This window comes from Oryza brachyantha, chromosome 7, assembly GCF_000231095.2.
Source record: "Oryza brachyantha chromosome 7, ObraRS2, whole genome shotgun sequence".
Lineage (NCBI taxonomy): Eukaryota > Viridiplantae > Streptophyta > Magnoliopsida > Poales > Poaceae > Oryza > Oryza brachyantha.
The window spans coordinates 10,563,915-10,577,794 of record NC_023169.2 but is presented as its reverse complement, the minus strand read 5'-3'; the positions used below and the strand labels follow the sequence as shown (position 1 = coordinate 10,577,794).

At 39.3% G+C, this 13,880-nt stretch overlaps 2 protein-coding genes across 2 annotated transcripts; one reads left to right on the top strand and one right to left on the bottom strand.

Moving 5' to 3' along the window:
* The first annotated feature begins 1,441 nt into the window (after window positions 1–1,441).
* LOC102707694 (serine carboxypeptidase-like) lies at window positions 1,442–5,276 on the top strand. Its single transcript, XM_006657631.3, has 9 exons — window positions 1,442–1,847; window positions 1,929–2,100; window positions 2,236–2,355; window positions 2,724–2,867; window positions 2,960–3,110; window positions 3,461–3,549; window positions 3,630–3,888; window positions 4,511–4,644; window positions 4,902–5,276. Exons 1-9 carry the CDS (start codon window positions 1,474–1,476, stop codon window positions 5,028–5,030), a joined length of 1,572 nt encoding a protein of 523 aa, XP_006657694.1. The 5' UTR covers window positions 1,442–1,473; the 3' UTR covers window positions 5,031–5,276.
* A 1,518-nt stretch (window positions 5,277–6,794) lies between these two features.
* LOC102707414 (mannose-P-dolichol utilization defect 1 protein homolog 2) lies at window positions 6,795–12,124 on the bottom strand. The gene is made up of 8 exons (XM_006657630.3): window positions 11,842–12,124; window positions 8,854–9,007; window positions 8,671–8,743; window positions 8,454–8,520; window positions 8,306–8,365; window positions 7,986–8,046; window positions 7,678–7,719; window positions 6,795–7,323 (listed from the first exon to the last, which is right to left on the bottom strand). Exons 1-8 carry the CDS (start codon window positions 11,992–11,994, stop codon window positions 7,220–7,222), a joined length of 714 nt encoding a protein of 237 aa, XP_006657693.1. The 5' UTR covers window positions 11,995–12,124; the 3' UTR covers window positions 6,795–7,219.
* Window positions 12,125–13,880: the final 1,756 nt, after the last annotated feature.

Below are 13,880 nucleotides of genomic sequence, written 5' to 3'. Positions count from 1 at the left end.
GGCTGAATGGTTAAATTATACTTTTATTAATAATATTTTTTAATGTTTTAAGTTGTTGTTAAGAACTACATCCGTATCTAAAAGACTTTATTTTTCTCTCTATGTATGACGTTTGATTATCCGTCTTATTTGAAAAAATTATAAAAAATTCAAAATAATTAGTCACTCAAAATACTATTTATGTTTTATCATTTAATAACAACGAAAATATTAATCACAAAAAATTTTAAAAAGACAGAGAGTCAAACATGTGCTTAATTAATCATGTGCTTTGTTTTGTGGGCCGGAGTCAACCCTACAGTTCCGTTCACTCTGGGAAGCAAAGTTTGAATCACGAAATGCTGGACACTCCTAGGATTCAATCTATATTCGTAGCCTGATGAGATAACACATCTTAGAAAAAAATTGGTAAATAAAATTTTTATATACGTATTACCAGTGATTTAAAAGCCAATACTGAAAATTAGACTTTGGTGAAAAAACACCAAAGTCATCTTTAAATTAAAGTTAAAATTAAATTTTGCTTTATAGTATAAATAGAACAGATAAGGATAAGGATACGAGGTAACATCTAGAAACAAACGGAGCAACATCTTTGAACAAAGGAGTATCGATTAAATGTAAGAAGTAGCTATTGCACATTCTACCGTTATTCTTTTTCGCGGGACCTACATTCTACCGTTATTGAGCCTATAGTATCATACAGATCCGAAAACAGAGAAAAAAGGGCATTAACAACTGTTTTAGAGATCAGGAAGTATTTTTATAAAGGACTTCTTCCGTTTCAAAATACAGAAACCTAATACCTGATGGTACTGTACACTATGTACTATATTTTATATTTTAAAGTAGAGGATCACATCCAGTTATATTTTAAAACGAGAGGAAGCTAGCTCTTAAATAAAACCCAAGTATGTACTCCAACTCCATCTATTACCACGATCTCATGCCAAGCAGTTTAAATTTGAATTTAAGGGTCCGTTTAGTTTTCAAAAACTTTTCTTCAAAAATATCACGTCTTTAGACACCTAAATAAAACATTAAACATAAATAAAAAAATAAAAAACTAATTACACAGTCTGACGAAAATCGTGACACGAATCTTTTAAGTCTAATTAGTTCATAATTAGTCATAATTGCTATAGTTTACATGTGCTAATGATAAATTAATATGCTCAAAAGATTCATCTCGCGTTTTCAGGTGAGCTGTAAAATTTATTTTTTATTTATGTTGGAAAACCTTTTTAATATTTAAATATTCTTTCAAATATCCGACATGACCAAAAAAAAATTAAGTGCCTGTGTCAACTCTCGCACGAGAGTAGTACGTCACTTAACACGTGGCACGGCGTTACTGACAGGACGGTCCCACCGCCACCTTCTTTTCCTCACGCAATAAATATCCGTGTCTCTTCCAAAAACTTCTCAGCTCGCTCTACCTCTCGCTCTTCGGCTCGCTTCGGATTCGCGGCCATGGGGCCCACCCGTCAGTCTCAGTTCCTCCTGCTCGCCCTCCACCTCCTCCTCGTCGGCGACGCCGCGGCGGCCGCCTCGCCGGAGACCTTCCTCCGCCTCCCCACCTCGGGCCGCCCCGTGCCCACCACCCAGCTCCCCCGCTCGGCCGCCGTCGGCCTCATCCACGCCCTCAACCTCCACCCACGCGACGCCGACGCCTCGCCCTCGCGCCGCAGCGCCGACGATGACGCCGCCCCGGCCGGAACCCTCGTCGAGAGGCCCATCCACCTCGCGGCCATGGCCACCGGGGGAGGAAGCGGCGGCGGTTCGTCGGTTAAGGATCTCGGGCACCACGCCGGGTACTACCGCCTCCCCAACACCCACGACGCCAGGTGAGCTCATCCCGTCCCGTCCTTCCCCCCACGCGAGGCGCGTCTCTCCTCTTCAACGGCGGCAGCGGCTTTGCCTCGCAGGATGTTCTACTTCTTCTTCGAGTCGAGGGGGAGCAAGAAGGACGACCCCGTGGTGATCTGGCTGACGGGGGGACCCGGCTGCAGCAGCGAGCTCGCGCTCTTCTACGAGAACGGGCCCTTCCACATAGCGGACAACATGTCGCTCGTCTGGAACGACTTTGGCTGGGATCAGGTAGCAGCCTCCTCTACCCTGCTACTGCTAGTTTTAGTCAAGATAGTGTTACTTCTCGTTGTAGTGTGTTGGTACTGTTCCATTCCATTTTTTCTTTGATTGAGATCCGTGTGTAAACAAATACTCAAATCGCAGGAGTCCAATCTTATATATGTTGATCAGCCCACCGGGACTGGGTTCAGCTACAGCTCCGATTCACGCGACACCCGTCACGACGAAGCTAGTATTAGCAACGACCTATATGCCTTTCTTCAGGTAGGGATTGTTTCTTATTGGGAAATTATGCATACCATGTGATGTTTAGTTGGAATTTAGGCCATTTGAGTGTATGCGAGCTGGTCTGAGATGAATGTTCACTGTGCAGATGCATCATATGCCTATGCCATATTCATGCATTGAATTGCTAAATTTGTTTAGTTATATATTAGCAAAGTTGTAACTTTTTAGGACATCAACAGTAGACACCTGTTTGAGCCATAAGGGTTAATGTGCATTTGTGCTGCTAGGATATAAATAGGCAATGAGCCAAGGCAAACTAGATATAACAACCCTTAAAACTAGTTGCAATTTTTTTTAATCTTTCATAAATTAACCTCCTTATGCTTTCTGCGCGATATCGATAGGCCTTCTTCACTGAGCATCCGGATTTTGCAAAAAATGATTTCTATATAACTGGGGAATCATATGCTGGGCACTATATTCCCGCCTTTGCAAGTCGAGTGTACAACGGAAACAAGAACAATGAGGGCATTCACATCAACTTGAAGGTTTTTTCCCTCTCTTTCTGCAAGTGTCTACATTTTGCATTATATGTGATCACTGTTGTGGTAAAAAACCCATTTTCTGTTATTTTTTCCAGGGTTTTGCTATTGGTAATGGGCTAACAGATCCAGCAATACAATACAAAGCATACACTGATTATTCGTTGGACATGGAGTTAATTACAAAATCACAATATAAGAGGATCAACAAAATTGTTCCAACCTGTGAATTTGCTATCAAGCTCTGTGGTATGTCCTGGTTTTCTTTGTTCCTTGAGTGTCCCCCCTTATTAGTAAAGTTAGCCTCTTAGCCTTGCATGGTCAAGTTGCGTAGCAAGAGTACCTCAGGTATTACAAAGAATTGTGTTTGTCAGCATTTTGCATGTATGTTTTGTTATGCCAATGTTTTCCCCTTTATATTCAAAAAATGTGAAACTCAGTTCTGATTCCCTATAATGCATACTCCCTCTTACCTCAAAAAGAATCAAGCCTGCTTAGGAATCATGACATATTCAGATTCATAGCCAGGATTTTTTTTTTTTTGTGGGGGGGAGACAGAGGAGGTGTATATCATTCTCACTTTCTACCTTATGATGTAGGTACCTCTGGCACTATATCTTGTCTTGGCGCATATGTTGTCTGCAATCTAATATTCAGTTCCATCAGGACGATAATTGGGAATAAAAATGTAGTGTGGAACACATAACTCTTTCTTTCCATGTTTTGATTTTTGAAATCTTGTAACCAGTGCTCATCTCTTCTTGGCAGTATTATGATATCAGGAAGCCATGTGTAGGGAGCCTATGCTATGACTTCTCTAACATGGAGAAGTTTCTCCAATTGAAAACAGTCAGAGAGAGCCTAGGTGTTGGAGACATACAGTTTGTATCATGCAGTCCAACTGTATATGAGGCCATGCTGTTAGATTGGATGAAGGACCTTGAAGTGGGGATCCCTGAACTCCTTGAGAATGACATCAAAGTGTTGATTTATGCTGGAGAGTACGATCTTATATGCAACTGGCTAGGTCAGTGTCCCTTTTACTTACTTCATATATCTAGAGACTAGAACATTATTCCTTATTGACTTGTAGTTTTTGGCAAAATTCTTTGTGTATTAGTTGTTTTATATATAAGTATTTTGCAAGATCGATCCAATGACAGTCATTACATTATTACATATACTTTTATATATATTATTTTTCTGATGTTTCAAAAGGTTGACTGCATAGATCCTATGACTACCTGTATTTAGAGATGTAGGCAAACACGGGGACCCTTCACTGTAGTTTGTCTGTTTTGTCGCAGTTGACATATAATCCCACCACAATGTGACTTGTACTGTGCCTCCTCTCTGAATGTTTTCTGTGCAAGAGGTTCATAAAAAAAATTTCATGGTCTTAATTTGTACTGCAGTTATAACTTTTTTTCTGGTTAAAGTAAAATTTGGAAAAATGTTGTACCTTGCTTAAACAAGGATCTCTCACAAAGAATGATACAATTTGTGTCTTCTGTTATTCAGAATGGCAAGATGTATTAACAACATCAATAAGGAAGACTACTTTTCTAATATCATCTGTATCTGGTTTTCCTGATTCTAGCTTTCTCTGCTGGATGTGTTATGTGTAATCTGTTTGTTGATTTGGTTAGGGAACTCAAGATGGGTGAACTCTATGGAATGGTCTGGAAAGGAAGCTTTTGCTTCCTCATCTGAGAAATCCTTCACAGTTGATGGAAAAGAAGCCGGTGTTCTGAAAAGCTATGGGCCTTTGAGTTTCTTGAAGGTCAGTTTTACAATCCATACAGAAAGCCCCTCTAGATTAATTAATTTCCCTTGTGCCAGTGATTTGTATACAATGCTTCCATATACAGAACACACACAACATGCAGGCATACATAACACATTGATTATAGAAATGCAATGTATAGGCAGCAATGGCAATAATTCAAAGACTTGTAGCGATTTGCACTCGTTACCTTTTTAAAATAAATTAGCACTTACTATCAAACTGAACAGAGATATTTTGTGAAATGTGAACAGGTCCACGATGCTGGTCACATGGTACCAATGGATCAACCGAAGGCTGCTCTGGAGATGCTGAAGAGGTGGACCTCGGGAAACCTTTCTGACACATCCTCGAGCTTTCAGAAGCTCGATTTCACCATGTGATACACGCTTATATCCTATAACACAATCGGTGGAGCGTGGTTTCCCCACAAAGGCACAAACTAGTATGAAGTGCTTTGTACGCACGTCAGAATGATCTTTAGGTAATGACAAGCTCACTGCTACCGTACAAATGTTATTACCCTTGTACGGTGCTCGAGTTGCCGAATTTTATCGGTGATGCTACACGATGAGCATTGTAATAAAGCTTAGAAGCGTTATGGACAAGCCAATCTCTCTTTATTATGAGGGCTGTTTGTGTCCATATCTTGCAAGTTCTGATACTATGTCGGTCTGGCTTGTTCCTTGTGCTATGGATATCATATTTTGTGTTCCAAACTACTGTATAGTTAAAATATTGCAGGAATTGGAGCTTGGGTTAAAGGTTTATACATAAAGTTTTAGCTGACTACAAAGGTCATGCAACTTTCTTGGTCATTAATATGTTGATTGTTTCGCTTACATTGATTATAAGCTGCAACAACTTATTAGCAATAAAAAATATTGCGAGAAACTTTCATTCATAGTGTCCTTCATAATTTAAAAGCACACTAGAAAAATAAAATATTCAACTCCAAAATTAAGGTTTGAAATTTAAGCTAAACGACAAGGCTGTTAAAAATCAAGAGTTGGAAGATCTAGGGATGAGAATAGTTGGAAAATTGTCCCTCCGTTTTCATTTCCATTTTTTATCGGAAACGGAATGGTGGAGTCAAAAATAATAAATTTTGGAGATGGAACCTTCGGAAAAAGATTGTATCGATATCAGTTGGAAGCCAAAATTCATGTTGAAAACAAACGATCTGTAATAACCTATATTCGGCTATGCTTATGCATCAGTGTATGACTATATCACTCCATGTAATCATACTCACATCAATACATCATGCCATGCATAATAAAAATTAAATCATTCATACTCAATTAAGCACGTAAGTAAATACCACGAATAATAAGTTTGATAGTTCACAAAATCTTAGACAACATGATAAATTAATAATATGTTCAACAACAAATATAATCAAAGATATACCATAAATAATAAGTGGAGAAGGAAGGCACGGTCAATTTGAGTAGACGTTTTGATAGATGGGGACAAGAGAGTGGATTGGTGTTGGCCGTCAGCTAGGGTGCACCATGGAGAATGTGGCTGGATGGGTTAGGGGATTAGGGTTAGTCACAACAAGACTCATGCGCCATGATAATTTTGGCCTTTTGGACATTTCCTCTAAAACACATGCTACTAAACTTCTCCATTGGAGGTAAGAGAAAAATATACAATACCACAAATGGTCGGCAAAATGTGTTTCCATTACTGCTTATATTACCGAAATTTCTGATACCAGATGAACGGTTAGGAGTAAAAGGAAATAACATTGAAAATAGTTGGGATTTATCGTACCGTTCATCCCTAGTAAGATGATCAAACTGTGTCGGTTTCCAAAGTATGTACTTCTCTTTAAACCAAGAAAAAAAACGAGTGGAAAATACATGATACAATCTCAATTTTAAAATATAAGCATTTATAGAATTTGAATTTTAAGCCAAATACAAACTATTCTGGCACTGTTCATAGTAGTTGTTATATCAATCACTTTTTATTCAAAACTCTTCCCATTTTATCTCCACCTACCATCGCATTTTCATTCCTTCCTCATTTATTAAGGAGCACCATAATTTTTTTCCTTCTCAATCTTAATCCCTGCTAAACAATATATAAATACTTACATTTTATATTTTAGGGTGAAGGTAGAAATACTTATATTTGGGATGGAGGTAGAGAGAGCCAGTCACAAACTGAGGACACATCTTTGACACAAAAAAAGAGAATTCGATGTAGCGATTCATAACTTTCTGGATTTTGCATTCATAAATAACTAAACAGATGATAAAAAAAAAGCGAGTTTCCAACATTGACCAACATGAGAGTTAAGTGACCAGTTTTTCCATCATCAATAGTTCAATACCTTCACCGTGCAGCAACCTAATGATGATCAAACATCAGTCATAAGTCATGACACTGCTAAATGCTAATACTAAGAATGCAAGATGCCCATATCCAAGGTGTATATGATGCCCATCGTTTTCATCATCACATGAGTCTTCAAGAAATTCATACACTGGTGCTTTTGGCTTGGCTGAAGATGGACACCAGAAAGAACGTTCTGTTGTTTCTTGTGTTGTGCTCAATCTCAATCTCTCTTCTTCTCTTTCTTTGGAGCAGGCTTTTGGTACATCACAATCTGACCCAAGAGTGTACCATTCATCACAATGCCGATTGCAGAGCCCAGTATCACTTTCAAGGAGTTAAGGGCACAAAAAAAAAATAGGGAAGTAGGAAAATATTTAGGGAAAACTCTTTCGTTGATGTTCAGCATCAGCAAGGCAGCAAATCAACGAGGATCCATGTTACACTAACGGTACTTTATTCTTTCAGAAGCATGTTCTACTTCAGCAGTTTTTTGCACTTTAACTGAACTATGACACTATTTCACTAAAAAAATGAACTCTGCAACTATCATGCATTAGGGTAAAGAAAGAATTTTGTTGACAATATTGGCCTACATGATAGGCACGGTTAGAAGAAAATAGAAAGATAAGCTCCTCAAGACTGTATGCAATGAACTTGTAATCCGAACCAAAAGGATACCACTTAAGGGAGTCTTCTCCTGGATGCTGGTGAACACTCTTACTGCAACAGAAGATGAGGTAAAGTTTAGCTAGCTGTTAACGCATCATATAAAAAGAATTACACAGGACAGGTATACTGCCTGCAAAGAAAGACCCACTTAGCCAAAAAAGATGTAATTACTTGAAGCCCTCACTATTCAGTATTCAGAACATGTAAACTCAGTTGTGCTAGTACTACTTACTTCCAAAGAAAGGACTGAGAATAAAATGGTTCAACAAGTCAATTTAATGTCTTGGTAGCTAATCTGGCATATACTAAAAGCTTACCTATGGAACCAGCGAAGTTCATGAAACAGGTAAGAAAACTCAGCTCGCCAGTGCCCTTATTCTGCATATTGTACCAACAGGTTAGTAAGTATGCACATGCAAAATGTTAGAAGACTCATTAGAAGCTTCCACTTATAAAATCTGTACAAAATGCTGACTGGTAGATGTGAAGTTTATTGCCATACTAGTCAATCTCAAATTATTTATTCTAAGGTCCAGATCATGCGGTTCATTAAAATATAATTTTACTGCTTTACATCAAACTTTCCATGAAGAGCTAAACCTAATGTAGCTAGATGTACAGGAATCTAACAACGAACCGTAAAATTCTTCCATATCTGTGGAAGCCTAGCAAAGAAGAAGATAGCATGCTGTGAAGCCTGCAAAAGATATTGCACACCATCAAAAGACAAGCATATATAACTATTATCAAGTGCTACACAAAATAATTTTCCATTTATTACTTACATAAAGAACTTCAAAAAGAGCAGGATCAATTTTCCCACCCAACACTGTTGGAGCTAGTCCACAATATCTAGACAAGCACTGTTTAGGAAAGCAGGTCAAAAGGAGAAAGGTTCTCATAACATTCTGTGGATCTTTTGGATGTTTCCATAAGTAGTAGCACATCGTTATTGTCAGCACCCAAAGAATAATTAAAATAAACAAATAAACTGAAGGATACAGTAATGCTTTCATCCATGTTTTGGTTCCCATTGGTGGGGAGTAATAATAAATGATTCCAACCAAAATAATTGCTGCATATTAGACATAGACATTAAAATAAAAATCAGCTTTAGCAATGTAAAAATTCAGATATCAACTGATAAACAAATCAGTCTTGGTTCCCATTAGGTAAAAAACGAACCTTGGATTAACAGAAAAGCTAGTTCCCCATAAGCAGAGAACGGCAGTCCTTTATGAATACAATATGCTAGAGCAATTGTGTAGCCAACAACCTCAAGCTCAGAGGATGCTACACTAAGTCCTCTTACACTTCCGTGCTTCAAAATCTTTAATATCTGCAACAAGAAATTTTGTAGTTATGTTAATGATATTGAATATACAGGGTTATCCTATAGTACAAGAAAGATTTTGATTAATAGGGCAAAAATCATAAATTAATTATTTTTTGTACTGTGCTTATTGACAATATTTTCAAACACTCCTGCAAATTAATAATATGAAGCAATGAATGCAATCATACACAAATTCTGTTGTAAAGAACATTTTAGTTTTCGTTATATGGACTGATTCTTTTCTTCTATGGAGTCTTTATATAAGTGTGGTGCTACAGATGGAATGTGCCGTGGCTGCATAGCATGCTCAATAAATCTATTGTTTTGAATTGTTTATCACCCATAGCATACACCATAAATCTATTATTTTGAATTGTTCCTCCAAGCATTGAGAAATGTGAACTAATAATACTGATAAAAGGAAACAGGAGGGAACACAAATAAGCTTCAAGTTCAGATTCTTGGTGGGAAAAAAAAGGAAGAAATGGTGAGGTTCTATCCAACATCTTCATGGGAGGCCAAAGATTGAATGGATTTCTTTTTATATATAGTTTCAACATTTTTCTATGTAAAAAATGGTGTCATAAGACTTCTTTACATTGGAAGCCTATTTTTAATATACATTGATCAAGTGAGTTCATATTTTGGAATGCTTGGGTGGGCCTGTTGCATCTGAGATGCTGAGATATGTCCATTCTAATTCCCTGTAAGAGGAACACTTTCCCAGTAGACCGACCATACATACCATGACATGCTATTTAAAGAAGGCAAAATTTGCTACAGGGTATCAAAAAACGCGTAATTAGCTAGTGGGCACCGTAAGATCATAAATTTGTTGCAGGGCACCGCAAAAAAGTGGTAATTAGCTGGTAGACATTCTGACCATTATTTTTTTTATTTTCAGAGTAAAACACACGAGAAAATTGTCAAAATGCCGAGAATGCCCTCGATGGCCACCACGTTATCCCGACTAGGTCCTGTCAAATCAGACCCAGTCAGTCTCGTTGCCGCACATCCATCCTAACCCTAGCCTGCGACTGAGGAGGCGACGGCGAATCAGGATAACATGATAGCCACCGAGGGCATTCTCGGCATTTTGACAATTTTCTCACATGGTTTACTCCGAAAATGATAAAATAATGACCGGAGTGTCTATCAGCTAATTTACCACTTTTTTGTGGTGCCCTGCAACAAATTCACGATTTTATCGTGCCCACCGGCTAATTATGCATTTTTTGGATGCTCTGTAGCAAATTTTGCCTTTAAAGAATGATTGTAGCATATTCCTATAGTGCCCCATTTTCTAGCTTCATTGATTGATTAATACATATTATAAATCGTTGTTAGGCTATTATCAGTCTACCAGCAAATGCACAATACACATTCTCAAGCAGTCAGATCATGTGCTACCCCTTCCCCAGTTCCTCTCATTCACATTATAACAATCCAAACCAATGAGTAAATTACGCATGATGTTCCAGTTACAATTGGTGTCAAACTAGCAACCTATTTCCCCTAGGCATGGTTGCATGACTGATCTCTGACATGTCAACGGTCCATGTACTAGACAAAAGCACAGCAAGAATAACACAAACCGTAGCAATTTAACAAACAGAAATCACATATAAATATTGGCACAAAAATACACCTAAGACAACTTATAAGCTACCGAACCTAATCTTACATGCATAATTCTGCTACCGTGAGAAGGGAAGATGCAAACCCCTGCACATACATCAAACTAGTGATTTGATTCCCAGAGCTAGATGGGATATGTCACTGGATACTTCCAGAAGGAAATAGTATTGAGACAGCGAAACAACGTTGGCTACATACTGGATAAATAAATGGTATGGAAGACCTGAAGTTGCTATTTCAAAAAAATATCATTTTCTGAAAAATGGGTCAGTTCGATGGGAAAAGAAAGGATGCAAATGATGACACTAGACACAGGGTCACCGGTCATAGGCACCTGAGGGAGCTTGCCGATAGTGGATGCAGCAATGATCTGATAGCCAAGGACCTTGGACATCAAAGGAAGTAAGAATTCCTTAGATGGAATTTTGGAATCCGAAGGCACTGAAAGCATGATCCCTATGCCCCTGCACAGGATTCCCACATATGTCCCAGTGGCTAGCCTCTTTCTAGTGCTCATCCCCAAGGCCCCCAAACATTGTCGAATCGGCGGTGACTGGGTTATTGCTTCAGGCGTTCGCGAGAAACAAACTATCAAGGACAATGGTCTCCTTGAGAGTTTTACCACTGCAGATGTGGGGCTTGTACAGCATGCTATTCCACAGATTGGCCGAGATTGTGATGCGGTAACGCCAGTGCTGGAGCAGAGGACGGGTTGCCCGAAAACCATGCTCACTGATCAGAGTCTAGTCTATATTCAGAGTTCTCAGAGGAAGGGTTGAGAAGTGAGAATTGCAGGTCTTTCTTGAGCAATGAGGGCTAATATTTCTCACGGCTAGAGAAGAAAGCATCAGCAGAATTCATGGCCCACTGCACACAAGCACCCACGAGGATCACCCCCACCCCACAGCTATCCCAGAAAACCACAAAGAACACCACTGGTGACCGGTCGATTCCTCCGTTCCTTGTGCCACGCTGCGCCAAGATCACAGCCGTAGCCACCAAAAAGCAGCAGCCTTTTTTCCGTGCACAATCTCGCAGGCCACGCTCACTCTCCTCTTGGCACGCAGCACAGAACCCAGCAGCAGACGCGAGCACGCACGCAGGATCGGTAGTAGGCTCACGCGAGGCACGCATCACAATTGAGGCCGCGCATACGGCGAACGCGGTCGAGATGGGGTGGGGGGGGGGGGGGGGATAACCTGCGGGAGCTTGACGGTGGTGGAGGCGGCGACGATGCAGTAGCCGAGCAGCTTGGAGGCGAGCGGCAGCAGGCAGCCCTTCTCCGGGATCTTGGCGTCCGCGAGCGCCGCGAGGACGCACCCGAAGTTCATCCCCAGGATCTCCAGCTCCATCCCCCACGCCTGCCCTTCCCGACCGTCTCAGTCAGCTCCGGCTGTGCTACCGCTCCCGCGTCGCCGCGCGGCTGCTCCTCCTCCCCTCCCTCGGTCGGTCGCGGCGCGGCGATGGCGTGCAGGTGGAGGAGAGAGAGAGAAGAGAGAGAGAGAGGGAGGGGGAGGAAGGAGGAAGAAACTCAGGTGCGCGCGATGAATTGGGCCGCCTGTTCGCGTGGGCCTCGCAATGTCACGTGGGCCTTGGGCCCCAGGTGTTCCGATTTCGGAACTCTTTGCTGAAAAAATTAAGATTACATTAGGCCCAAATCTTGCGGAAAAATTTAAGATTGATCCATAAAACTGAATTTTAAAAATTAGCATAGAAGACATATATCTTCAGCAGGTTTTCAATATGTATATCTAAAATTAGTAGCTCCCTCGTATTCCAGATTTAGGTTTATAGGGCGTAATTTTTATGGTCAATATGGACAATAGTTTTTTATGGACCTAATACATCAATTTAGGATTAAAGAATTAATATTCTCCTGGAGACCCGTGACTGACCTACCCATCGCTACTCCGAGAGCATTTCTAATGTTTATTTCGTTAAAAAGGAGCAAGACTAACATATTATAGAGGGCTAGTTTGGTCAAAGATGTTTCAATGTCGCATAACACTTAGGTGGATCCCACTGTGATAAAAATTATTTTTTCCCAACTTTCTCTATACCGCAACATTAAATGTTTTAGCTAAAATATTTTTTAATCTAAGCACCAGTTGCTCAAATAAGACAGAGTGGTTAAAAATTCTAATCTAGCACCCCAGTATACTTTACCCCTCTCTCTCATATGTTTCTTTATCTTCTATGCATCTTAAAACACGGGTTAAACCTGCTTCCAATCCGCCGAACAGGCCGCTAAGTTTGTTTCTTCGTATAGATATTCCAACCGCAAGTTGATCCCGACCTGACATATTAAAAATGGATAAAATGCGCATTAGTTATTCTAACTCAGTCACAAATCAAAGCATTCTACATATTCCACTAGAAAGAAAATAAAATATATTTCTCATGTTTGACTCATTTTACTTTGGCAACACATTCACCCCATCTTTTTACTTCTACTTGTGATTACGAGTTAGAAATTGAATTTTTAATCTTAAATTTAGAGTTAATTTTGAGGTTTTTCACTGAAATTTATTTTTAAGCCTTTACTTTTAGATCGCTAAGAATACTTATATAAAAGTTTTATTTATAAAGTATTTTTTGTTTAGAAATTTATCGTGTTTACCAAACAACCACCTTGCTTATGTACACTCATATTGAGGAATACACACATGTGGATGAGCACATTTGAATGAGTGCACACTCACCTTAGAGAAAACACATACGTGACTCGATTTGGTATAGCTCTAGCTCCCAACTCCTACTTATCTGGAGCTACAGCTGTACCAAATGGTATAGATTCAAATCCTTTTAGAGTGGAATTAGTGGGGTCACTTGTAAAAAACAAACTACATGGGTAGAACTGGGTTTATACTGTTCCACTCAACGCCAAAAACCTTCAAGTTTTTAGATGTAACTATGTGAAATTGTTACCCATCTATACCTATTCTATTATGTTCCTCTCTTATACAATCATTCCTCAACAACCAACAAAACATTCATACAATTATTATGTTGTTCTAATTCTAAAGAAAAAATAATGAGTATAAAATTACATCCAAAAAATAATAATCAATTACCTAAGCCAAAATTTGAATTTAATTTTTCGCTTCTACTTATACATAAGCCAAAATTTAAGTTTATAAATCTGGATCAAACTAAAAAATATTATATTATAAAACAGATGGAGTACATCCTATTTTTATTAGCACCTAAGAAGACATCTTTAGATTGCCAAACTCAC

Bases quoted from the DNA above. Each gene is read 5' to 3' on its own strand.
- LOC102707414 (XM_006657630.3), bottom strand. From the start codon at position 11,994: ATGGAGCTGGAGATCCTGGGGATGAACTTCGGGTGCGTCCTCGCGGCG. The intron at 9,008-11,841 runs GTTATCCCCCCC...TTCTTGTTGCAG, and splicing joins CCACCGTCAAGCTCCCGCAG to ATATTAAAGATTTTGAAGCA. The intron at 8,366-8,453 runs GTAAGTAATAAA...TATCTTTTGCAG, and splicing joins CTCTTTTTGAAGTTCTTTAT to GCTTCACAGCATGCTATCTT.
- LOC102707694 (XM_006657631.3), top strand. From the start codon at position 1,474: ATGGGGCCCACCCGTCAGTCTCAGTTCCTCCTGCTCGCCCTCCACCTC. The intron at 2,868-2,959 runs GTTTTTTCCCTC...TATTTTTTCCAG, and splicing joins GCATTCACATCAACTTGAAG to GGTTTTGCTATTGGTAATGG. The intron at 3,889-4,510 runs GTCAGTGTCCCT...TGATTTGGTTAG, and splicing joins TCTTATATGCAACTGGCTAG to GGAACTCAAGATGGGTGAAC.